This window comes from Podarcis vaucheri (genome assembly GCF_965113315.1).
Source record: "Podarcis vaucheri genome assembly, chromosome: 16".
NCBI lineage: Eukaryota > Metazoa > Chordata > Lepidosauria > Squamata > Lacertidae > Podarcis > Podarcis vaucheri.
The window spans coordinates 27,944,669-27,970,246 of NC_138754.1; the positions used below are offsets into that span (position 1 = coordinate 27,944,669).

General features: G+C 49.1%; 1 protein-coding gene across 2 annotated transcripts in view; it reads right to left on the bottom strand.

The window, feature by feature from the left end:
• Positions 1-25,402, bottom strand: part of MED15 (mediator complex subunit 15) — a 31,242-nt gene extending 5,840 nt beyond the window's left edge. The window contains exons 1-10 of one of the 2 annotated variants that reach the window (XM_082203130.1): positions 25,242-25,400; positions 21,100-21,187; positions 17,349-17,400; positions 14,992-15,021; positions 13,629-13,832; positions 11,343-11,608; positions 9,966-10,262; positions 8,568-8,762; positions 4,148-4,267; positions 45-181 (exon numbers count right to left, since the gene is read on the bottom strand). In XM_082203130.1, coding sequence (XP_082059256.1) covers positions 45-181; positions 4,148-4,267; positions 8,568-8,762; positions 9,966-10,262; positions 11,343-11,608; positions 13,629-13,832; positions 14,992-15,021; positions 17,349-17,400; positions 21,100-21,187; positions 25,242-25,297 — 1,445 coding nt within the window. In that variant the 5' untranslated portion in view covers positions 25,298-25,400. Of the gene's footprint in view, positions 1-44; positions 182-4,147; positions 4,268-8,567; positions 8,763-9,965; positions 10,263-11,342; positions 11,609-13,628; positions 13,833-14,991; positions 15,022-17,348; positions 17,401-21,099; positions 21,188-25,241 lie in introns of both variants that reach the window. The other variant, XM_082203131.1, reaches the window with a different exon arrangement.
• Between the last annotated feature and the right edge of the window lie 176 nt (positions 25,403-25,578).

A 25,578-nucleotide genomic window follows, 5' to 3' on the forward strand; every position in this document is an offset into this window, starting at 1 on the left:
CCTGAAACCACCTGAAGCCTGCTTACTCCTACATCAAGGCTCACCTGACATTAGAGTTGGGCTGGGAAGTTGGCTGCCCTGGCTGGGGAGAGGGCTGAGGTGGCGGAGGCATCGGCTGAGGGGTCTGGGCTTGCTGGGCTGGTGAAGGAGAAGACATCATGGTGATGCTGCTCTGGCTGACCTAGAACAAAGGAACCGTCACTGGCAAGAGGAGCCTTTCCAAAAATCCAAGGGCACCAGGACAAGAGTAGCAGCCAGGGATCCCATTGAAAGGCAGCATATTTGACCTGCTGAGGAGCCTTGGGCTTGCCACTCTTTCCTGGGCTGTAAAATGAAGATTGTAATGGACACGGCAGGAAGCTCAAAAACAGGCCCAACACAGCAGCATTTCTCTGCAAGCCTCCTGTGACTTCACATGCAGAATTCTTCCCTGGCTTGCTAAGGACAGAGAGCCAACTCGGAGGGTCCTCAGTTCCATCTACATTTACTAGACCAAACATCTGTCTGAAAAATGCCAGCCTCAACTAGTACCATGGGAGACTTACCTTCATTGTGGCCCAGTGCCCCAAAACCCCGTTCCTTTAAGCTTTGTCAATGATTTCCCAGTAATAATCCACAACAGACTGAGATGGTCCAAAGTGTGTATGTGTGCTGCATGCATGACAGACACAGGCTAGCTTGGCAGAAGAATGCTCCAGCCCCACAGAGAACAGAGCCAGAGTAAAACATGGAACTACATGGAGCAGCAGCAGCTCATCATACAAAACACGTGTGTGTTTTGGGAAGCAGAGGAGGTGCGTGTCATAGTCCACAAGCTGCCCAAGTTGGCAGACTGCTTCCCTCTTTTGCTCCATTTCCATGGAGCATTAGAAGATCAGACAGACAAAACTTCCCGTTCCTCTTTGGGGGGACTCTTTAGAAACTACAGCCAGCTGCATGAAATCTAGCTGAACAAACCCATCATACCCTAGTCCCTGCCCCCTCCCCAGGGCCAATGGAGGCCTTGTATTTAGACACTTACTAAGTTTTGCAGCTTTTAAAAAATGCACATCAGACCAAAATATGACACCCACCCTCTCGGCTTAGAGCTGCAAATTAAGCAAATGAGACCACTTTTTAAATTAACAAATATAGACTTTGTCATTTTAAAGAGTTAAAAAATTCATAAATATTGCTAAAAATATACCGTTTCTGATGACACAGGATTAGACGGTGATGAGCATGTCCTCCCCGGTCTGCTGCTCATGTTGTATGAACAAACAGCTCACTCTTCAGAGCCTTATTTTGCTTTCCTCTGCCGTCATTTTTAATCTTTATTATGGCTAGGGGCCTCTCTGGATCGCTAAGAGGGCCTGCTCCCCCACCCCCTTCAAATTCCAGCTAAATGTGTGTGTAGCTTGCAGCATAATTAATTGTTCTAGGAATCTGAAGCAAAGAGTGAAGGCCGAGATTCCGTGTTCTCAACCTCTAATCTTCACAGCTGGCTCCCTCTAAAGGAGCAGCTTTTTTTTATTAAAAAAATGGACAGATACTGATCAAAGCAAAAGGCCCATAGATAAGCAACACCTGTTCTTTTGCTTACTCTAGCTGCGCAGCAGGCTTGATTGCCCACAGAACGTTAAGTGAAAGCCTTGGACCCAAAGCTTTAGGATTCTACCTTATTTGAACTGCTCTCAATGCAAATTGTTTTCAGAAAACCTTGGTCCCATTCAACTGCAAGAGAGAGTCCTTCAACTGTGTTTATCTGACAGCCTGATGCTGAATTTCTACAAGGCATAATTGAGAGGGGAAAGTGTTTTGTGACTGGCAAGTGCTGCAAAGCCAGAACACCTTACCTAGAAAGCAAACTCTTATTTAAACTCAGTGTGAATCACAGGTAAGGGCCTGCCAGTGTGCAAATGGGTTGCTCATCCACTTAGAAGCCACAACAGTTTCAGTGCCAAGCCTGCCATGTGGAAGGGAGGCTGGACATGGGTGCCACACGGCTCACCTGTCAAACCTATAGGGGCTACATCAGAGATTTTGAGAAGCCTGCTAATTTAGGTGATACCGATACCGGCTTTGGTAGTAGTGCTACAACACAGATAAGGGAACAGCCAGCAAATTACTAGATCATTTTTTGTGTCCAGCTGATGGAAAGCAGGCTGGGAACAGAAGTGCTTGTGAAGCAGTAAGTAGAGACTGAAGGATATGTTAAGTGACTGTGGATATTTCTATGCACCCAGAACTAATTGCTGTTGACAACATTTAAGGCTATTCATAGGTGTTGTTCATGTCAATCTGCTTCCTTTGATTGCAGTGCTGGGTAACTCAGATTAGAGGTCAACACCTGGGCTTCTTTCTCAGGTGGAGTTTGTATGCAGCAGCTTTACGAACCTTCTACCAACCAAAGCTGGGCTACAGAGAGGATATTGGTTCTCCTTCTCAGGACTTGAGTGGCTGCAGCTGTGACTGTATTCCACCAGGCCCAGATTCGTTATGGGAGAGGAAACCTACATTCCTGCTGTCGGCTAAGCTGTGCAATCTGCCAGTTGACCCTGGTCAAAGCACCCACTTTCAGCCTTGGGAAGAACAGGAAGAACTGTCTCTCAAGACATTATTGTTTCCTGGCCAGCGAGATAAGGGTTGGAAAGAACTTGAAAACTAGGCATGCCGAACAGACCACAGAATGTGGGAGTCAGTGGGAGAAGCAGCTCAGTGGAACGAGCCAAGCTCACAAGAGCCTTGCTGCTGTGTGAGTCAACACAAACCTCGGATGTAACTGCCCTCACAACAAAGTAGAGCAGTGGGGCTGTCAGCAGTTCTATTCTATGAGAGTTAATGCAGTTTGAGCCCCATGATGCACCCCAGCAATTCCTCTTCTGGGGGGGAACCTAATGGTGCAACATACTGAAAAGAACAGCACACAAGGCTGGGTGGGGAGGTCATCTCAGGATCAATGGGCCAACCGAGTAGGTGGGTATCCGTTGGTGGAGTTCCTCAGCAAGAGTGCTTGGGGGCACAAGTAGAGTACAGTGGTACCTCAGGTTACATACGCTTCAGGTTACAGACTCTGCTAACCCAGAAATAGTATCTTGGGTTAAGAGCTTTGCTTCAGGATGAGAACAGAAATTGTGCTCCAGCGACGCAGCAGCAGCAGGGGGCCCCATTAGCTAAAGTGGTGCTTCAGGTTAAGAACAGTTTCAGGTTAAGAACGGACCTCCGGAACGAATTAAGTACTTATCCCGAGGTACCACTGTATTTCACAGGTGTGGAACCAGCCAAGACCTGATAAAGACTGCACAGAACACCTTCTCCTGGAGTTTCATTGCCCTGACATGCTGTAGTCATTGACAAGCCAAATGTGGGTGCAGAAACCACCTTGGGTGCCAATCCACAAAGTCACTTTGTGTGGCTCTTGGGCGGTCAGTCACTATTCCATATGCATATGGATTTTGTGAAGATGACAAATTGGGACTGTATAGCAGAAGGACTACAGAAGTGATAAACAGGAGCTCCAGCAGTCTAAGCACCAGCAGTCTGAAGGTGGTTTGACTTTTCTCTCCCTGCTGATTAAACAGAGACTGCCAGACAATCCACTTGAGTCAGATCTTGGCAGAATGGGTGGAGTGAGATCCCTGAAAGACCCACAAGGCTTCCTTTCAGGGGCGCAGGAGGCACGAATCTCTGTTCAGTTGCCTTTGACTGGGCTGCACAAATGGCCAGAAACCTCTACCAGCCTCTTAGGAGGCAAAGGGAAGAAAATGAGCAGCAGCAGCTACAGTATGTAACAGGGAGAGCACATCTACCCCTCAAGGGTCTTTGCAAGCTTCCTCCTCCCTCGGAGTACAGGCACAGGTTCAACGCATGTCTTAGCAGCTAAATCAGCATTCCTGCGATCTGTTCCTATGAACTATGCCAAGCATTGTGAAGGCGAGGGAGACTTGAGGCAATGACTCTCCTGGACTTCCCTGCTCCCAGAAGCTAATCTGCAGTCCTGCTTCGCTTCCCCCACCATTCTATGGGCTGCCTTCATTGGGGTGCCCATGTTCACTGCTAAATGTGCACACCTGCAGTTGAACAGAACTCATGACAAGGGAGGTGGCCCCTTGTGCAACACCCACCCCACCAACCCCCTGGCACAACACACATCAGCTCCAGTAAATACCTGAGGCATTTGCTGTCCACCCAAAGGAATGGTGCTTGGAGGCGTGGCAGAGACAGCGGTGGTAGGCGGGAACCGTGGTCTTATTTGCATCCCACCTCGGGCCATAGTTGCGGTGATCATCTTGGGAGGACAGAGGGACAGACAAAAGTAATCGCAACACAAGAAACGCAGCACGCCGGCAGGATGAGAAGCACATGCAGCCTCCAAGGAGGAGGTGGAAGTCAAGCGAACTAGTCTTAGGAAGGCAACCCTGCAGCAGTCTCTGGATTGGGAGACACAACACTTGCACTCCTGACTGGTTCTGTCAGAGAACTCTGGGGTGAGTGGGTGGATGTGGGGAGGTAGAGTCCAATTAAAGGGGGGTTCAGCTGCATATCAGCTGTATCAAGGCCCTCTAATGGGATGCCAAACCTAGAAGAGGAAATTGACATCTCCACTGACCCACCTGGACACACAGCACCAGTCTGTATTAAGCTCTGATTTAAGGTCCAGGTGTGACACGGGCAGATTTGACCAGAGTTTTCTCATCTGCAAACTATGTGGCTCAGCCGGAACCAGCCAAGCCAGTGAAAGATGCTTTGGTCCCATCTCCTGCCCAATTCCTGACCCTCAGGGGAGTCCTTAAGACTAGCCCAGACCTTGGGGGATGGGGGAAGAATGATGACAGGCAACTGCATTTCGTGCTTCATGTAAATGGACCGGCAGCAGCCACAGCAACAACGTGTCTTGAAAAAAAGTCATAGAGCTCAAAGTTGCCAACAAAAAAGTTAGGAACACAAACAGACACACACATGAAACAAGGAGAAAGGAAATCACAACTCAAGAACAGCAAAACTTTGCACAGCTGTTAGTTCATGGCAGAGCAATCAAGCCCCCTTCCCCTCCCCCAGCCTGGGGCAGTGACGGATGGTCAAAGAGGCTTTTCGGAAGAGAAAGGAATGAGGGGAAGCCAGACAAACCACATGCGCAGGTCCAACACACACAGCATGCAAAAGCCGCCACAGCAGGGGAGGCCAAGGCCAAGCACCACACAACAGCAGAAGCAGCTTCCCAACAGAGGCGGATGTGCCACAGAGAATGGAGGGTGAGCCATGGTGGGCATGGGCGGCGGCAGCAGCAGCAAGACCGGGGGTGGGCTGCTGACAAAACGTGCTCCTCCTCCAGGCATTCCTCCACATTCAGAGCCACACAGGCGCCAGCAGGCTCAACCGAGGGACCACCGTGGGCCGGGGCCTCCTGCCACACCACCAAAGGGAAGACTGTTGGAGCCACGGCCTCCAAAGGCTCCTCCTAAGACCCAGCAGGAGAGTCGAACCGACTGCGAAGGCAGCACCATGACTTCAGTAAGCTGAACTTGCCAAGAACTCCAGACTGCAGCACACATACACCCCCAAGGCAAAAGCGGTTTGTGGAGATGGGGGGAGGTTTGAGAAAGAGCTACTCTGACACAGTAAAGGTGTTAGAAATGTAGAGTTGGAAGGGTCCACGAGGGTCAACTAGTCCAACCTCCTGCAATGCAGGAATCTTTTGCCCATCATGGAGGTTGTACCCACAACCCTAATATTAGGAGTCTTGCGCTCTACTAACTTGTCTGGGTTTTTCCCCTCTAGGACGTGCCTCTTGTATTTCAAATGAGAGAGAGTACACAGGCATCACCAGCGCAGAGCTTCCAAATTCCCAGGAACAACTCGCAGGGAGGATTTTCTCCCCCACGTCTTGAGGACTTCTTAAACTTATGGAAGAAGTTTAAATTGTACACAGGTTCAATTTCCTGGACAGCTAATTTGCGTATATCCCTTCTCCTACAGATTCAGTCCCCCCTTCCCCTTCCCCCAGCAAAAAAAAAAAAAAAAAATCTAGAAAATGTATCAACGTCTAACCTCTCACTCCTAGCGGATTTTGAGACATGAAGCTATGACCAAGATGTGGATCCAGACAGCATCTTGCTCCAGCAAAAAAGCACAAGAGTGGAGTGGAATTCAGCTCCAGAAGCCACTGGATGTGGATGACCGTCCTGAGGACCGATGGCTCACATCCCCACAACACACTGAAAGGGCCTGAACTGGAGGGCTGCCTCCAGCAGCCCACAATCCAGAGGAGAAAGTCTGCGTAGAAGAGCCGCCTCATGCGATTGGCTGCCCTTCGTTCAAGGCTCCCTCCCACACAGCACCACCAGGAGGGCTCTTTGAATGATGATAAGGGAAGGGTTCAGGGAAGTAGTATGGTAAATAAACCCTAACTGCATTTCTAGGAGAAAGGGCAGGCAGGCAGCAGTTGCCTCCCGATCTCAATGGGAGATGAAGCTCCACTCCAAGAAGTAAGAACTGCCCCCTTGCCAGGCATCAAGAAGCAAGACGCTGGAGAGACTACCAGAAAAGTCAGGAAGAGATTTGATTTGAAAACCACAGAAAGACACCCATAAAGGACAGAGAAAAGATCCAGAGCTAGGCATTTCCTTGGTTAAAGCAAGTTGCTTGTTGTATTAGAGACGAGTCTGACTGATCCAACCTCCACAAGGTCCAGATTGCCATCAGCCTCTCTCTAGGTGTCTTCATGTGCATGACATCTCTTTGGCAGGCTGGAGAAGCCAACCCTAGTTTGGGCATGGCCAACAGCCACAATAACCAATTATGCACCCCTAAATCAGGTGTGGGGTATCTCTGGCCCTTGAGATGTTGATGAACTACAATTCCCATAATCTCTGGCCAACAACCATGCTTGCTAGCCGGGTCAATAGTTCCCCACACCTGCCTTGGACGATGTCATTGAGGCTGGACCCCTAGGCCTTTTCACCCTGGAGCAACTGGTAGCAGCCACCATTTGTCAGAATGGTGCTTGCCAGCCAGAAAGAGCACCCCAACTCCCACCATAGATAACCATTCCCAAAGACATTTGCTGACCATATCCTCAGCATACAATCAAGGACTTCCTCGTAGTCTTTGCGACTGCCAATGCCACAGTATTAACTGGCCAGAGGCCACGTCAGTTGGGAAATGTTGGTTTGTTGTGTTTGGAAAGCTGCTTTGTGCAAGCCCAGTAGTTTTCACACAAGCTTGGCTTGCTCCCATCCTCTAGCCCATCAATTCCCAACTAGCAAAAGATGAGGTGAGCCAAAGAGGGAATCAGGGGGGGGGGGGGCTTGTCTAAGTTATGACAAATGGGTGGAAGCACATGGACCTTGAGACAGTGCAGCCACAAAGAGGTTTATTGTGGACATGGAAGTGCATCTCAGGACTTTGCACTCTTTACCCCACCGAACCTTTGAAGAGGCCCCTCTGCTTCCAGTCCATTAAAGCACTGTGGCTTTAGGTAAGCTTCAAAGAGGTTCACAGCTGACGCCTCCTGAACCACCCCCCGGTGACTCCCACAGCCCCTCAAGCCTCCTTGGAACCCTTTCCTCTAGGCTTCTCTCACCCTGCCCACTCGAAGCACCTGCAGATCCTACCCCAATGGAGTGTTGATGCTTGGACAGCAACGAAGGGGCTCTCCAGGACCTTCAGGACAGACCCATCTTGCACAATGGTGAGCCATTTTTGCCGTCCTATCAAGCAGAGCAGCGACAAGCAGATCCGACATTCACAAGCCTAGGAAGAGCCCTGGTCTGAAGCCTGATGCCAACATCCTGGCTTTGCCCTTGGATTTCTGAGCTGGGGGTACACAAATGCCAGGCCCCCATCTCTATGTGTCCCCAACCTAAAACCTCACTGGTGCCTAATTGGTTTACATGGGAACCGGTTCCCGGTTCCGTACGTCTGCCTCTCTGTTTGCACAGCCATCTCTGTGACTTACCTGGTGGAAAGTGAAGTGTTTCAGGAACCACAGAAGCCCCTGGAGATGGGAGAATCCCCAAGCCCACCCTGGTCCTGAGCCCCTCTCCCAGCATGCAATCAGACTTCAGGCTTCCTGCATGCCAGAGAACAAGTTTCCATGGCCTCTCATGTGCACATGCAGCTTCCTCTGAGCCAGCTCTCATCCAAACAAGGCAGCTCCTTAAAGCTCATGTTGATAAGGACAGAAAAGAGAGAAAACAGGACTCCAACAGTGGGCCCTCAACCAAGGCTACTCATTCAGAAAGACTGTTAAAACGGGGGAGGGGGAGGGGGAGGGGGAGGGGGAGGGGGAGAGAGAAACTGAACAGATAGGAGACTTCAGGACTACTAAAGCATCAAGAGTTAGACCCACAGACACCAGATCCCGTCACCCCAGGCAGGAGCCCCCTGACTTCGGCAGTCCAGACATGCTCAAAAGGGGTGAAGAAATATTGCCTCCAACTCAAGACAAAGGGATGGCAGTAGGGGAAGAGTCTTCATCAGAAAGCCAACTGGGGCACCACCACCCAGCTCCCACTGCTTCATGCTCCAACTCTGCAGGCAACTTATTACTGGCTGGCTCTGGGAGGGGAAGGTGGGGGCTGGCTTACCGGTCCTGAAGCACCCATCTGAGCAGCCTGAGCTTGAGCCGCGGCTGCCTGTTGTTGTTGCTGCTGCTGTTGCTGCTGTTGTTGTTGTTGTTGTTGTTGCTGTTGCTGTTGCTGTTGTTGCTGCTGCTGCTGCTGCTGCTGCTGCTGTTGTTGTTGTTGCTGCTGCTGCTGCTGCTGTTGGTGCAAAGCTCTTGCCTTGGGAAACAAAACAAAGAAGGGAATTCTGCACAGATCTGGGTTGAATCAATCACACTTAAAAGTTTGTCTTAAAATTGGACACACACCCCTCTGGACACACACTTGCTCCCTTGCCTCCTACACCTCTGTGGCTTAGCTGCCAGGCTTATGACCTCTGTATGGCACATGTATGCTGCAGGGCCAAAGGAGCTGCATTTCACTCTGTAACACTCTTAGCCTGAAACATAAGCCAGCTCTTAAAGCCCTGCTATAAATGTCCATAAATTAATAAATTTTGCAAGATTTAACTGCAAGAACTGAGAAAACTTATGAGGGACACTGCAATATTCTGGGTCATTTCTGCACATATAAGAAGGGCTAGCAACTTTTTCTTTTTTCTAAAAAAAAATAATAGAAAAAAGGAGGGAACAGAATAGATTATCGGCTCTTGTAAGAATTTGCATCCTGCACCGCTGACTGAAGAGGCCCCATCCAACTGCTGCTGCTGTACAACTTGGCACTGAAGAACACAAGCTAAAAAGCAGCAGCACAGAAGCCAGGGGGGGGGGGGGAGGAAGCAGCAGCTGCAAAGCAAGCCCTGCAACTGAACTTCACCCCTCTAGGTGGGCTGGAGGGCGACTGGCAGAATTCGAGACCAGGGAGAAGAGCGTGTGGAAGAAGATTGGAGGAAATTTAAAATTTATTTACAGAAATATTGTAACATTTTTGAATGCTGATGACGTTGAAATAAACTGAAGGGGTTCTAGCAACAAGGTAAAATGTAAGATGGAATTGATAATAGATAAGCTAAATTGGATATGAATTTTCTGAACCAATTCTTAAAAGGGATACAAAAAAGGGAGGCGTGAGGAAGTCAAGAAAATAAGTTAACTAAAGATGAGAAATTAAAAAAGAGGGAGTTTTGTTTTCTTTTATATGTGTTTTTTCTTTTTCTTTTTTGTGTTTAATGTTTGTATTTTTGTATTTTGTATTTTTCTGTTTTTGTATTTTTCTGAACTTTTCTGTTGATAAAACTTAATAAAATATTATAAAAAACAAACAAAGGTGGGCTGGAGGGGAAGGAGCTGGTGCCAGACACCACAGGCTCCCTCCACCCAGTTTGGTCTGCTCCTCTTTGGCAGAGAGCCCTCCCCAAGATCCCCTGAGCCCATGTGAGCTGCCTCCTCTGCACCTGACCCATTCTTGTTCTTCTATACTTACCTGCATGACTTTAATCTGCTGGGCTGTGAGCATGACCTGACCAGGGATCTGCCCTGGGATTGTCTGTGCCTGAGACACTACTGGCTGCGGCGGCTGAGCTTGTGCAGCCTGTTGCTGCTGCATCTGTTGCATCTGCTGCTGCATGACCTGCTGCGATGGGGGTGGCTGTTGTTGTTGTTGCTGCTGCTGCTGCTGTTGTTGTTGTTGCTGCTGCTGCTGCTGTTGCTGGGCCTGTATGGCCTGAACTTGCAACTGTTGCATTTGAGCAATCCGCTGCAGTTGCTGCTGCTGCTGCATCTAAAACCAGGAAAGGGGTGGAAGACATTTGAACCTACACAACAGGTAAGGCTAGCCAAGAAAGAAAACAGGGGAGGGCTGAGTGAACAGGCCACAGGCAGACAGCTGATGAGAATGGATGTCCATCTCTCTCTGCCTCCACCTTTGCTCTTCACACAACCATCATGTCCAAGCAACCTCAATTCATTCAGACCCTTTGGTCTACAACAGGAATGTGGAGCCTTCCATTTTCTAGGCCTCCCAAAAGAAAATGAAGCAAACCGGCTGCACAGGAAGCAGGAAGTGTTCTTGGCTGGTGGAGTTTCCTTGCTGCACACAGCAAACGGAAAAGGTCCCTTTCTCAGCACGCAGCAAGGAAGCCAATGGAGGGAAGATGCCATGTGGAAGAAGAGAAGAAGAGTTTGGATTTGATATCCCGCCTTTCACTCCCCTTCAGGAGTCTCAAAGCGGCTAACAATCTCCTTTCCCTTCCTCCCCCACAACAAACACTCTGTGAGGTGAGTGGGGCTGAGAGACTTCAAAGAAGTGTGACTGGCCCAAGGTCACCCAGCAGCTGCATGTGGAGGAGCGGAGACGCGAACCCGGTTACCCAGATTACGTGACTACCGCTCTTAACCACTACACCACACTGGCTCTCGGGGTTTGGGCATATTTTCGGACATATACCCCCAAGGTAATTTGGCCCATTCTCTGGCAGAAGATCCTCCCTCCTAATCCCAGTCTACAATATCCAGCCACATTCATGGACAGTCAGTGGTCAATGTCTCTCTCTTCAAAGGAGGGGTCCATTCCATTCCCACCCATGCCCTCCTCTGTCTCAGTTAAACTCCTCTCTGGGTTCACCTGGGAAGTGGCATGTGTTAAGGAGGCCTGCTCCCCACACATTCAGCTCCTCATAGCAATGAATGGGCTGCCAAAGCTTCGCTGTACATATCTGCCCTACATCCCTGGAGAAGGGTAACCACTGCAGGCCACCAGGTGCCCCACAGAAAGACGTTGCGGCTCTAAAGCATCCAGCCTTCAGAAGCCACAGGCCACCCCTCTCTCTCTCTCTCTCTCTCTCTCTCTCTCTCTCTTTACCTGCTGCTGGTTCTGCTGATGCAGTTTCAGCATGTGCTGCTGCTGGGCTGCCTGCATCTGCTGCTGTTGCTGTTGCTGCTGCTGCGCCACGGCTGCCGCCTGCTGCTGCTGCTGCACCGCCTGGAATTGCTGCTGGATGGCCGTCTGCTGGGCCTGGAACTGCTGCTGCTGCTGCAGCGCTGCCTGCTGTTGCTGCTGCGCCTGTGCCTGCTGCTGCTGAAACTGCTGCTGCTGTTGCTGGGCCATCTGCTGCAGCTGGAGCTGGGCTGTGGGGCAAAGGAAGGGGAAGGGAGGAGCCATGGGTGTGTGGCAGGAGGCTGGCAGAGAGGGGCTTTTTCTAGGTAAGGTCACCTAAGAGTTGAAATCCAACCATCAGGCACAGCCCGACTTCAGATTTGGACTTTGCAGTAACTGCAATCTGGAAAGCAGAAAAAAAGGATGAGAAGAAAGCCACTCTCACCCAATGGACAGGAGGCAAGAAACAAAGAAAACGGGCCTGAGCCTGTTTAGCAGACGAAGGTGAACACTTTCGCTCAGCCAACAGTGATTTCTGCAGTTAACTGGCAAGGATGGATCCCTGTGGCTGCCTGAAAAGGCCCACATTCATGGAGGGTAAGAGACTAATCTGCCTGTACAGGAGTTGCCAGGCAGAGCATCCAAAAAGGACAAGAGCATGGGTGGGGCCAATCTTTTACTGCAGGCCAATCTTTTACTGCAAACCATGCCCATCAGCTAATGGGTAGGAGGACAGTGCTGAATCCTGCACTGGACCGTGCAACCTAGGTGACAGGGTTAAAGCCTTTTCCATTCTCCTTTAAGTGGGCTGTGGTGGTACCCAACTGCCGTCACCTGCCTGCTTAAAGGAGGAGAGGATGCTTCAGCCCTGTCACAACGACATCATTGATAAGGATCTCAGCTGTGGAGCCAAAAGGGGTTCCCCACCCCTAGGCTAAATAGACAAGGAGAAAGGCGTGGGGGTGTCTCTGGTGGACGATTCCTCTACTGCAGCTAAGACCTGCTAGTCTCTACACCAGGCTCTGTAACCCAGCAGCATGAAAGGATAGTTGTGAAACAGCACTGGTTCTGCCCGCTTTCGCCCACCTCTCCAGCTCAGAAAGGGATAAGGGAAGCGGGTGAAGTGAACAGATGCTTCCTTAACTTGTCACATGCATGCCACTCGGAGGTAGAAGATGAGACAGGGCTAGATGGGGTGAATCAGCCTGTCCGGGGAACAAAGCATGTTTGTACATGGTTAAAACAGAGCCATAGACAGCATCTTTAAAAGCAGAGACATCACCTTGCCAACAAAGGTCCGTATAGTTAAAGCTACAGTGGTGCCTCACAAGACGAAATTAATCCGTTCCGCGAGTCTCTTCGTCTTGCGAAGCACGGCTATTAGCGGCTTAGCGGCTATTAACGGCTTAGCGGCTATTAACGGCTTAGCGGCTATTAACGGCTTAGCGGCTTTAAGAAAAAGGAAACAAACTCGCAAGAACTCGCAAGACGTTTCATCTTGCGAAGCAAGCCCATAGGGAATTTCGTCTTGCGGAACGACTCAAAAAACGGAAAACTCTTTCGTCTTGCGCATTTTTCATCTTGCAAGGCATTTGTCTTGCGAGGTACCACTGTATGATTTTCCCAGTAGTGATGTATGGAAGTGAGAGCTGGACCATAAAGAAGGCTGATCGCCAAAGAATTGATGCTTTTGAATTATGGTGCTGGAGGAGACTCTTGAGAGTCCCATGGACTACAAGAAGATCAAACCTATCCATTCTGAAGGAAATCAGCCCTGAGTGCTCACTGGAAGGACAGATCCTGAAGCTGAGGCTCCAATACTTTGGCCACCTCATGAGAAGAGAAGACTCCATGGAAAAGACTCTGATGTTGGGAAAGATGGAGGGCACAAGGAGAGGGGGATGACAGAGGACGAGATGGTTGGATAGTGTTCTCGAAGCTACCAGCATGAGTCTGACCAAACTGCGGGAGGCATTGGAAGACAGGAGTGCCTGGCGTGCTCTGGTCCAGGGGGTCACGAAGAGTCGGACACGACTAAACAACAACAAAACAGAGCCAGAGAGCAAACTCTCTGCCATCTGCTCCTATTTTTATCCAACGGGGGCTGAAGAGATTCCTCCCAAGAGAATTCCCTCAGCATGCTCCAAAGCAGGAAAATCCCCCTGCCCTGGCCCAAGCCTGTCGGCTTCCCATTTGGTCTTTGGGGAGGGTCACAGTCCCAGGGCCAAACCGCTTAGCACCCAGGGAAGAGCCAAGACTCCAAACACTTACTTGGCTGGGAAGCTGCGGAGATGCCTGGAATGCCACGGGGGGCCATCCCAGCCGCCCCTGGTGCCGCCTGCTGCCCCGGAAGGCTCATCTGCTGCCCCATGGGGGGCCCAAGCACACCCATCCCCTGGGGGCGAGATGCCATGCCCATGCCCGCTGCTCCCGCAGGTGGGCCGCCCGTCAGGGTCTGCAAGGCGTTCATGGGATCTGTGGAGAAAAGAAGGCTCCCTGAGAAAGCCCCATGGAGATAGGCAGCAATGCGCTGGAAGGAGCTGGCCCCTGGGCTCAGCTGTTCACCCCACCACTAGTCCCAGCAGCCACACAATGACCTCAGCCCCATCCAGCAAGCTGGGCAGAGGGGGGAGGGGTCAACTTTGTTTTTGCAGAAAGCCTTGAAAAACTTTCAGAATTACTCGCTGGTTTCAGATTCTCTCTGTTTTCTTTTTTAACCTTTTCTTTTTTATACATATATTTTTAAAATAATTTTTTCTGTTTTACAATTTAAAGTACTCCTTTTTGCATCCTTGGGATATCATCAATATCTTAAAGATGTAAAAATGAGTACTTTAAAATGTAAAACAGAAAAATTTATTAAAATACATATTAAAAAAGAGATACTGATGACTTCTTCTGTTTCCATGGTTCATTTTACATACCATAAATGCGTGCATGTTTTGGTTCATTTTACATACCATAAATGCATGCATGTTTGACAAAAAATATACCATTCAGTATTCCACTATTACAATCCACCAAAACTTATTTACACTGTTGAATTTATCTAAAAATGCTGCCGGCATTTTCAGCTGTACACGCTTATTTTCCATATATTCAATAAACTTTTTCGAATCTTCTCTAAATGTATATTCTTCTTGTTCTCTTATTTAGTGTTAAGTCTGCACATATTCTGGCAACTTAAGTAGCCAATTCTTCTTTGGTTAGGGCCTTGCTCATTTTAAACTTTGAAGCTAATAAAACATGGGCCGCAGTAGTAGCATACATAAATAACCTTTTCTGACATCTGGGAATTTCAGTCTGAATTATCCCCAACAGAAAAGACTCTAGGGGTTTTTTCTTGGGGGAGGGGAGCACTTCTAAACTTTTTTTTTTTTACCTTTTCTGTCACTGAATTGATCAGATAGAACAGAACCTGGGCCTGTCTGTGTGTCACATTTGCTTGCGACTGAGCTCTGGCAGGAAATCCAGCACAACGAGGAGACATGCCCCTGACACAGCCATCCACACCCACAGAACAGGAGTCAGAGTCCTCGGAAAGAGTTCTTAAGGAAGTAGGTAAGACATATATATGTGTGTGTGTGTGTGTGTGTGTGTGTATAAAGGAAGGTGATGAAGGAGCCATTCTTACCACTGACAGAGGCCTGGTTCTTCTTGTTGTCTAGGAAAGAAAACAACAACAACAACTGAAAAACTGTGCAGGCACATTTAGGCAAGAAAAATATTAGTCTAATTGGAATAAACAGCAGATGGGGGGGTTGGGGGGGGAAGAATCAAACAAAAGAGCTACACACCAGACAAGTGGGTAAATAAGTAACCAAACACACCTTTGTGTTGCAAAGAGAATGTCAGCAATATCTAGGCAACACGATGACCATGTACGCAATAGACAATCTTTACAGAATTCCTTCGAACCAAAACAAGTACAAAATGAAATCTTTAGTCTCAAAGTCTCTGAAAACCTTTAAATGAAGCAAGATACCAGACTTTGTACGATGAAAGACAAGCTGTGAAGCTTTGTGTATTCAGCAAATATGATGTCCAACACCGAACAGTGATTCCAGATATTGATCTGTTTCGTCAGAATTCTTTGAGACTAAAGATTTCATTTTGTACTTGTTATGGTTTGAAGGAATTCTATAAAGTGGGTAAATAAAGCAGAGGGAGGGGTTTGGGGATAGTTTTTTGTTGTTTTACAAATACAGTGGAACCTTGGTTTACGAACTTAATCCGTTCCAAAAGTCTGTTCTTAAATCGAAACCATTCTTAAGCCGAAGTGCGCTTTCCCTAATGAGGCCTCCCGCCGCCGGTGCCCTTCCACCATTCGGATTCCGTTCTTAGATCGTGGTAGAGCTCTCAAACCGGGACACTATTTCCGCTTTTGCGGAGTTTGTAAACTGAATCGTTCTTAAACCGGACTGTTCTTAAACTGAGATACCACTGTAAACATTTTAAGTATTTATCTTATAAGGGTTGCATTAACTGAAATCCTACTCAGAGCTGACACACTTGAATAAATGCACCAGTTAATCCTGTCCATTAGTTTCAGTGAATCTCCTCTGAGCATCACTAACATCATTGCCTCATTTCCCCCCAGCTTTTATTTAAAATATAATCTTTATTGGTTTTCCAAACTTCATACTTATACATATTATATTACATTTTACATTTATAGTTTGGTCCTACGAGTTGACTTCCCTCCTTCCTTCTTCTGACTTCTTTATGTCACTTCTGAGTTTTTCACATTGTCTTTATCCAATCTATATTTTGTTCTTTTACACATTTGTCCATAAATTGTCTGTAAATAAATAAGCCCTTCTATATATACAATTCTTGTTGACTATCCATATATTGTTTGCCACTACCATTGGTTACTCTGATTACATCGTACATTGTATTTCTTATTGTTGTTATTATTATTATTCCCATAAAAGTATTTATGTTACACGTTATGAGGTTCATTTCAATTCTACTGGTTTCTCTATTTCACACACACCTTTCCTATATACAACATAAATTTCTTCCATCCTTTTTGGAATGTTTCATCGCCCTGTTGTCAAATTTCCCCCGTTAATTTGGCTATTTTTGCGTACTCCATTACCTTCTGTTGCCAATCTTCCACTGTTGGCAATTGCTGTTGTTTCCAGACCTGTGCTAACAGTAGCCTCGCTGCTGTTGTTGCATGTAGGAACATTCTCCCCCCCCCCCCCGCTTTTTGAGGTCTTTATTATTTAAACTTATATACTGCTTGAATGTAGTAAAATCCCCAAGCAGTTTATAATAAACTCTTTTCATCCCCTCATCCTATGCAGTTTTAGAATTTGTAGTATTTTATTTGATAAGAATAAACCAGATTTTTTTAAAACCAGCAACCTTGGGGAAAAGAACTCCCCCGCCCCCGAGCTGTCGGCAAACAAAGTGGTAGCGCACACAAATCAGAACGGGAATACTTTCACTTGCGTTCACAATTTTTTACTGATAATAATTAACTAAACAGTTTGAGGAGCTATACAACTGTGTAACATGCAGAAAATAGCATTATTGGAGAAACCAAAGACTGGAACTGAGGGACGTTGGGGGGTGGGTTCTGTGGGGGGGGAATGGGGGGAAATAAGGATGTGTTTTTGGAAAATATGTTTTGCTATAATTCTGAATAATAAGAATAATAAAAATTATTAAAAGAAATATTTGTCTGTTATACTGTATCTAAAAGAGTTTTATCTTTGTGGACTTGAGAGTGTTTCAACATCAAACACTTAGAAAAGCCGGATATAAAAATACTATTTGGATCAGTGTCATATTTGCGCAGTCAAGAATTTCATGATTGCAGTTCCTCAAGATGTGCCACTGAAACCAACCCCTCCATTCCGTCCCCTTTCCTTGGCTAATGCTTATTTTTTATCTCACTCTTCCCTGCCCCGACGGTCCCCCCTTAAAGATTCAAAGGGCCAACAAGCGCTCTCCGCAAACAGGCATGAGAGTACTCACGGATATCCCGAAAGTGGATGATGAGTCTTGCCACCAGGGAAAGATACTCCTCCTAAAAGTTAAGAGAAATGAAAGTGCATTTTAGAAGCCAGGGAGGGAGGGTTGGAGGGCAGGCTGCCTCTGACTCATTTCCTCCTCCTCCTCCTCCTCCTCCTCCTCCTCCTCCTCCTCCTCCTCCTGCTCTCCCTCTAGAAGAGCAAGAGAGCCCCCACGCTGGCAGAACTGAAAGGGCAGGGTGCGGTCTGCATAAAAAGATCACTGTATTCAACTGCAGAAAGGGGATGCTTAACTGGGCAGCATGTAAACATCAAAAATAAAAATGGAATAACTGTGCCAGGCAGAAAGTCAAAATGCAGAAGGGGTAAGGCACAAATCCCTTGAAAGGACATGGCTCAAATTTTAACATGCCACCAGGGGCGGGGGGGGGACCCTGGTGGGACCAACACCTATCAAGGCAAGGCTCAACTTTCCCAGCTCGCCAGACACAGAAAAGCATCACCTGGACCCATATGCCCATTGATGCGGTAGTCATTCCACCTACACAGCAGCAAATCAGAGATGGGGCAGGGTGTGTGTGTCTGTGCGCGCACGTGTTTGCAAACAGGGTGTACACATGATGCATGTGGAGTGATGGGGGGAGGGAACAGATGGACAAAGGAAGATGCGAGCAAACTTCCCACTATAGTCATACCTTGGTTTTCGAACAGCTTAGTTCTTGAATGTTTTAGCTCCCAAACGCCGCAAACCCGGAAGTGACTGTTCTGGTTTGCGAGCTATTTTTGGAAGCCAAGCGTCTGGTGGGGCTTCCGATTGGCTGCAGGAGCTTCCTACAGACAGTCAGAAGCTGCGCTTTCATTTCTTAAAAAATGAAACCGCTTAAACCGCTTCTTAAAAAACCATCTTTAGACCCGGCCAGTATGGCCAACTATCGCCCAGTCTCAAATCTTCCATTCTTGGGCAAGGTGATTGAGCGTGTGGTTGCTGAACAACTCCAGGCACGCCTGGAGGATGCGGACCATTTGGATCCCTTCCAATCAGGGTTCAGGCCTCATCATGGGACTGAAACTGCCTTGGTCGCACTGGTTGATGATCTCCGGCGGGCTAGGGACAAAGGTGAGAGTTGTTTCCTAGTTCTGCTGGATCTCTCAGCGGCCTTTGATACAATCGACCATAACATCCTTCTGGACCGTCTAGAGGGGTTGGGAGCTGGGGGCACTGTTATACAGTGGTTTCGCTCCTTCCTCCTGGGCCGTGTTCAGAAAGTGGTGGTGGGGGATGAGTGTTCAGACCCTTGGGCCCTCACTTGTGGGGTGCCTCAGGGTTCCGTCCTCTCCCCCATGCTTTTTAACATCTATATGAAGCCGCTGGGAGAGATCATCAGGGGGTTTGGACTGGGTGTCCATCAATATGCAGATGATACCCAGCTCTACCTTTCTTTCAAATCAGAACCAGTGAAGGCGGTGAAGGTCCTGTGTGAGTGCCTGGAGGCGGTTGGAGGATGGATGGCGGCTAATGGATTGAAGTTGAATCCTGACAAGACAGAAGTACTGTTTTTGGGGGACAGGGGGCGGGCTGGTGTGGAGGACTCCCTGGTCCTGAATAGGGTAACTGTGCCCCTGAAGGACCAGGTGCGTAGCCTGGGAGTCATTTTGGACTCACAGCTGTCCATGGAGGCGCAGGTCAATTCTGTATCCAGGGCAGCTGTCTACCAACTCCACCTGGTACGCAGGCTGAGACCCTACCTGCCCGCGGACTGTCTGGCCAGAGTGGTGCATGCTCTAGTTATCTCCCGCTTGGACTACTGCAATGCGCTCTACGTGGGGCTACCTTTGAAGGTGACTCGGAAACTACAGCTAATCCAGAATGCGGCAGCTAGACTGGTGACTGGGGGCGGCCGCCGAGACCATATAACACCGGTCTTGAAAGACCTGCATTGGCTCCCAGTACGTTTCCGAGCACAATTCAAAGTGTTGGTGCTGACCTTTAAAGCCCTAAACGGCTTCGGCCCAGTATACCTGAAGGAGCGTCTCCACCCCCATCGTTCTTCCCGGACACTGAGGTCCAGCGCCGAGGGCCTTCTGGCGGTTCCCTCATTACGAGAAGCGAAGCTACAGGGAACCAGGCAGAGGGCCTTTTCGGTGGTGGCGCCCGCCCTGTGGAATGCCCTCCCATTGGATGTCAAGGTGATGGACAACTACCTGACATTCAGAAGACATCTTAAGGCGGCCCTATTCAGGGAAGCTTTTAATGTATGATATTTTAGTGTTTTTTGGTTTCTGTGGAAGCCGCCCAGAGTGGCTGGGGAAATCCAGCCAGATGGGCGGGGTACAAATAATAAATTATTATTATTATTATTATTATTATTATTATTATTATTATTATTATTATTATTATTTCTGAATGTTTTGGAGGTTGAACGGACTTCCGGAACGGATTCCGTTCGACTTCCAAGGTAGGACTGTACTCGGACCCTAAGGAAGTCAGACTATCCTCCACCAGGGCCTTTTCAGTGATGGCTCCGACCTGGTGGAATGCTCTGTCCCATGAGACTAGGGCCTTTCAGGATTTAACCTCCTTCCGTCAGGCCTGTAAGACAGAGCTATTCCACCTGGCCTTTAATTTGAATTCAGCCTGATCTTTTATTTCCCTTCTCTTCCCTCTCCTTTTATGAAGATTACCCACTCTGAGACCCCACAGCTTAATTCTCCCCTGGCCTCCTCGCTGGCCCAAGTAGGACTAATTCAGCTAGCTAGCCCTGGTAACTATCTGATGCTTATTGGATGGATTTCCCCCAAAATGGTTTTTGAACTTTGAATTTTATTGTTATTGATGTTTTTATACTGTATTTTATGCTGCTTCTAGGTTGTATTACAATTAAGTTTTTAAAATTTGTTGTTAGCCGCCCGGAGCCCGGTTTTCGGAACCAGGAAGGGCGGGGTATAAATAAATTATTATTATTATTATTATTATTATTATTATTATTATTATCTCACTAGTGAAACACAGGGGAAACTGCAACGACTCCAGAACCAGCCACAGCGAAAAAAGACGCCTCTCCGCCAGCCTGTAGTGTTCTGCAGGGAACAGGAGAGGTAGAAGATACAATGGGAAATGGCTGGAGCTCCCACATAGAGCATCTCCTATGCATGCAGAAGGTCGCAGGTAGGGCTGGGAAGGAACCCTGCCTGAAAACCTACACAGCTGCTGCCAGTCAGTGTAGATGATACTGAGTCAAGTGGACCAAGGCAGTTTCTGTGTTTGCCCCTGTGGGAAAGATTTGGGACTGGAAGGGGACATGGTGTCTTCCACTTGGGCAGAGCTGCAAAGCTTATGAGAAAGGGAGGAACTAACCAAGGAAGCCACAACTGTTCATAGACGGGCAACTGGCAGAAGACGGGATGCCCACCAGGGAAGTGAAACCAGCTGTTCTGACAGTCACCTGCCCAGGCAGGGTTTCCCACTGTCCTCCTTCACTCCATAGTGGGAAGGGCAGGAGCTCAGGGGCTTGCATGCAGCAGGTGCCTGATCCAATCTTTGGAAGCATCTCCAGGAAGGGCTGGGAAAGACAGCTTGCCTGAAACTCCAGAGAGCAGCGGCTGCAAGCCAGGGTCATCTGTTCTGAGCTGGCTGGACCAAGGGTCTGACTCCTCGGAAGAGGGCAACTGGTACTTCAACCCCAAAATTGCTAGAGCCTGGACCTTCTCTCTCTCCTGCCTGCCCTTCACTTTCACCCTTGGCTCCTCCTCCTTACCCGTGATTTGGCCTTCAAGAAAACGTGGTTCTCCATCTCTTTGCTGCTCTTATTGTGAGCCACTCCAGCATTCCGCATGCTATCTTCACTGCAAGAAGGAAAAGACAGAGAGCAGCTGAAGCACCAGAATCACAACCGCACGCAAAGGAGGCACCTTGAAAACAGGGCCCACTCCACAGGCTACTATTTCTGCTCAGCCCTTCTGTGGGTGAAGTTCAGTTTCTTTTGAAAGGCGGAGGCCCCGGCCCAACTTCAGAAGAAATCATACAAGCGCATCAACCCCACAACACTCGCTGACGCACAAGCAACCCACAAACACACTTCCACACCTGCCCCAACAGGACTTTAGCTTTGTCTCTTCTGGGCACAGGCTCTCCCTTTTCTTGTAGGTAAAGGTACCCCTGACTGTTAGGTCCAGTGGCGGATGACTCTGGGGTTGCGGCGCTCATCTCGCTCTATTGGCCGAGGGAGCCGGCGTACAGCTTCTGGGTCATGTGGCCAGCAGGACTAAGCCGCTTCTGGCCAACCAGAGCAGCATACGGAAACGCCGTTTGCCTTCCCGCCGGAGCAGTTCCTATTTATCTACTTGCACTTTGACAGGCTTTCAAACTGCTAGGTAGACAGGAGCAGGGACCGAGCAACGGGAGCTCACCCCGTCATGGGGATTCGAACCGCCAACCTTCTGATCGGCAAGCCTTAGGCTCAGTGGTTTGGACCACAGCGCCACTCGCGTCCCTTTCTTGCAGGTAGCAGGAATTAAATAAATATTTTATTAATTTTTATTTATTGATGATATTTCTAAGCTGCTTAATATCCAGAATCCCCAAGCAGTTTACATCAAACAACTGGGGGTTGTTCCCCTTCTTGGGGGACCCTCTGTATCAGATTTTGCAGGCACCAAGGGAGAGGAGAGGAAATCCAGGATGCCCCTCCCCACACAACATCAGAGGCACCCCCAAAAGCCAACCTTTAAATACCTGTGCGACAAAAGGCACAGTGAAATATCAAGTAAAACGAAAGCAGTGTCAGAATAGCCTTGACACCTATGCTGTCACAACAAAGTACCGTATTTTTCGCTCTATAACATGCACCCGACCATAACACGCACATAGTTTTTAGAGGAGGAAAATCCGTAGGCATGCCACCTGTAGGCATTCCCTCCATAACACTCACATACATTTCCCCTTACTTTTTAGGAGGAAAAAAGTGAGTGTTATGGTGCAAAAAATACGGTAAGTCTTTTTGACTGTTGCTTTCATTTTTCCTTTCTATTAATTGGACATTCAGCTTTGCTGGCTTAAAAAGATACTTCTTGCTAAAAACACCTTATCGCTATGTGTTTAACAGGAACATTCCATCTCATGCAAAACTGGAACAAAAGGCACCCAACACAACTTGCCCCAGACTGAACAATATTTCTTCAATTGACATCAAAAATAAATGATAAAATAGCCTTCCCAAGATGACTTCCACCCTGTCTACATCACACCTGTGTTGGATATGGTGCAAACTGGTACCCGATCAGAGCACACCAACACTGTAGTGTGTTAATGACAGTCTGATGACAGTGCAGGACACAGAGCTTCCTCTCTGTCCTCGGGTTCCATATACTCAGAGCTCACACAGAAGATATCTGCTGATGAAAACTAGAAGAGAAACACACATGGGAACCAAAGCACATAGCTAGCAAGGTAAAAGGTAAAGGTAAAGGACGCCCGGACGGTTAAGTCCGGGTCAAAAGTGACTATGGGGTTGTGGCGCTCATCTCGTTTTTAGGCGGAGGGAGCCAGAGTTTGTCCGCAAACAGCTTTTCGGGTCATGTGGCCAGCACGACTAAACCGCTTCTGGCGCAATGGGACTCCGTGCCAGAGTGCACAGAAATGCCATTTACCTTCCTGCTGCAGCGGTACCTATTTATCTACTTGCGCTAGTATGCTTTCAGACTGCTGGGTTGGCATAAGCCGGGACAGAGCGACGGGAGCACACCCCATCATGCAGATTCGAACCACCAACCTTCTGAACAGCAAGCCCAAGAGGCTCAGTGGTTTAGACCACAGCGCCACCCGCATCCCTTTACCTTTATGGCTAGCATGCTTTTTCTAAGAGCCTCAAATGCACTTCATCTCCAGACACAAACATCCAATCCCCTACCCCAGGCCAGAATGGGGTAAGGCATACCACCCCAGACAAGCCGGTAAGAGGAAGGGGCAACCATACCACAATACCTATGAACTGATGCAAATCTCTCTCTAGCCCCTTTGCAATTTGTGAATAATGGGGCTTTCTGTTTTGTTCTTACACTCCCCCCCCCAAAAAAGTGGGGTGTGCTGCTCCCACATATGGAAAACACTCCCTCCAACACGTAGGCAAGTTCTCTCTTCACAAAGGCCAGGAAAACGGATGGACGCTTTTGCCTTGCAGGCCCCCAGCCTGGATGCAAGGAGCAGAAGTAGGTGTCCCTGCTCAGAGTGCCATTGCCATTTCTGGGGAGAAGGGGAGAGGACAATCAATCACACCAGCCTCCCATCCCGCATGATAGCAGGGTAATTGAAGCAGAGCACTCATGTGGCAACCTAAACACTTTCAACGCCTCTAGGCTCAGGGACTCTGTGCTCCTGCTGTGATCTATGGCCTTCCCTCGGGTTCCCCAGATTGGCAAGCAAGCAGGCAGGCCAGCTTCTGCCACCACCAGAGACTCTGAAGCAGCTATTTGGGAGAACCACAGATAACAAACCTTCCAGTAGGGTTTGCCTACCCAGCAAACTAGCAAGTGAGATTCCTAATGTGGATTGCCAGTGGGCGGAAGAAAAAGCCAGACTAGCACCCACAGGCACTGGGCTAAGTGACTCAACCATCTTTTGGGATGTGGGACTGTCCCTTGGATGTCAGGATGCACACGCCCTGATTGGATTGCTTTATAGAGCGTGCTGGAGACGTAGTTGCCATCTTGAGATTTCTTTTTTCCCTCCCCTCTTTGGCTGAGAAGGGCAAGGCACAGCAAGCCACTGCAGGACCCAAACCAGAAATAAAAACCCAACGATGTATGTCTAAATCAGCAGGCTTTCCAAGGGAAAAGATCCCACCGGGAGCTGATCCCTGAGTCAAGCCTCCACCTGCCAAGGAATTAGAACCCACAGAAACATACTCCCTCAGGATCTCTTCCAGGCAACCCTCTCCTCCATGGATCAATGTGGCCCCTGGAATGCCTGCCCAATGCATATCCTGCTGTGGCTGCGAGGGCGCCTGGCAGGCCTTGCACAACGCGCCCTTCCTCAGGGAGGACGGAATGTGATGGGGGCCAAAGTCTGGCGGACTACAGGCAACGGTAGGTGGCATAGCTGTCAGGTGTCCCTTATTTGGCAGGACAGTCCCTTATCCCAGCGCCATGTCCTGCTGCTGTCCCTTATTGATGATGTCCCTTTAATAAGCTACTGAAGGTAATGGGGCCCTTTCTATGTCCAGCTGTCCTTTGTCAACAACAAATTGTTGCTGTTTTTGGTGTTGAATATATGCTATATGGTAATTTATGGACCTAATAGATATCGAAAGCCATTTGCATGCAACAAAATATATATTTTATGAAAGTAATTGTTGATCCCGTATTTTGGCTGCTGATCCCTTATTTTCGAGGCTGCTAGTCCCTTATTTTCAAACGTGTAAGTTGACAGCTATGGTAGGTGGGCCTTGCAGGTGGGCCTCCATTCAGCCAAGTGAAACAGGGCCATGGAGCCAAAATCCCTGTCCCTCCAAGGGGCCCTTTTCGAAGAAGACTGCGTCCAGAAATTGGCGAAGAGTGAGAGCGGGGACGGAGGGGACGGGAAGCCGCCGCTTCCTCCCCCACCCCCATCAGGTTCGTTTCAGCATCCCTCCCGTAAAATCTGGCGGGGCACTCGCGGGTTGCGACATCCCGGGACCCGATCTGGGGCACCTTCACGCCACTCACAGCCTCCAGGAGGGTCTCGAAAATGGCAGAGCCGGCTCCATCACCCGGCCCGTATCGCCGGCCCAACCAGGCCAGAGGCTTCCTGCTGCTGCTGCTTCCGCCGCTCCTGATACCGGGGCTGCCCGTGAGGCGCGGGAGCCGAGGAGCCGGCCGAAGCTGGTCCTCCCCTTCCCTTTCTCCCCTCCCTCCGCGGACTCACATCTGGCTGACGAGCTTCTGCCTGAAGTTGGCGCTGCGCCAGTCGTTCTCCTCCATGCCGAGGCCGCCCGCCGCCTCCGCCGCCGCCGATCCGAGGGCCGAGCGAGCTGAGGAGATACTGACTTGAGCGAGCGGCGGGCGCAGTGACGCTTCTTCCGGCCGCCGGAAGTCGCTCGACGAAGCGCGCCCCCCCGGAGCACGACGGGATAGGTAGTTCGCGGGCGCTCAAAGCGCGTTTCCGAGGCAGCGGGGGCTTCTGGGAAGCAGGCGGCTCAGAGGCGGAGGGTTTCCTTGCCCTGAGGCCGATTTGCGCGTGCGCCGCCACGCCCCTTAAAGAG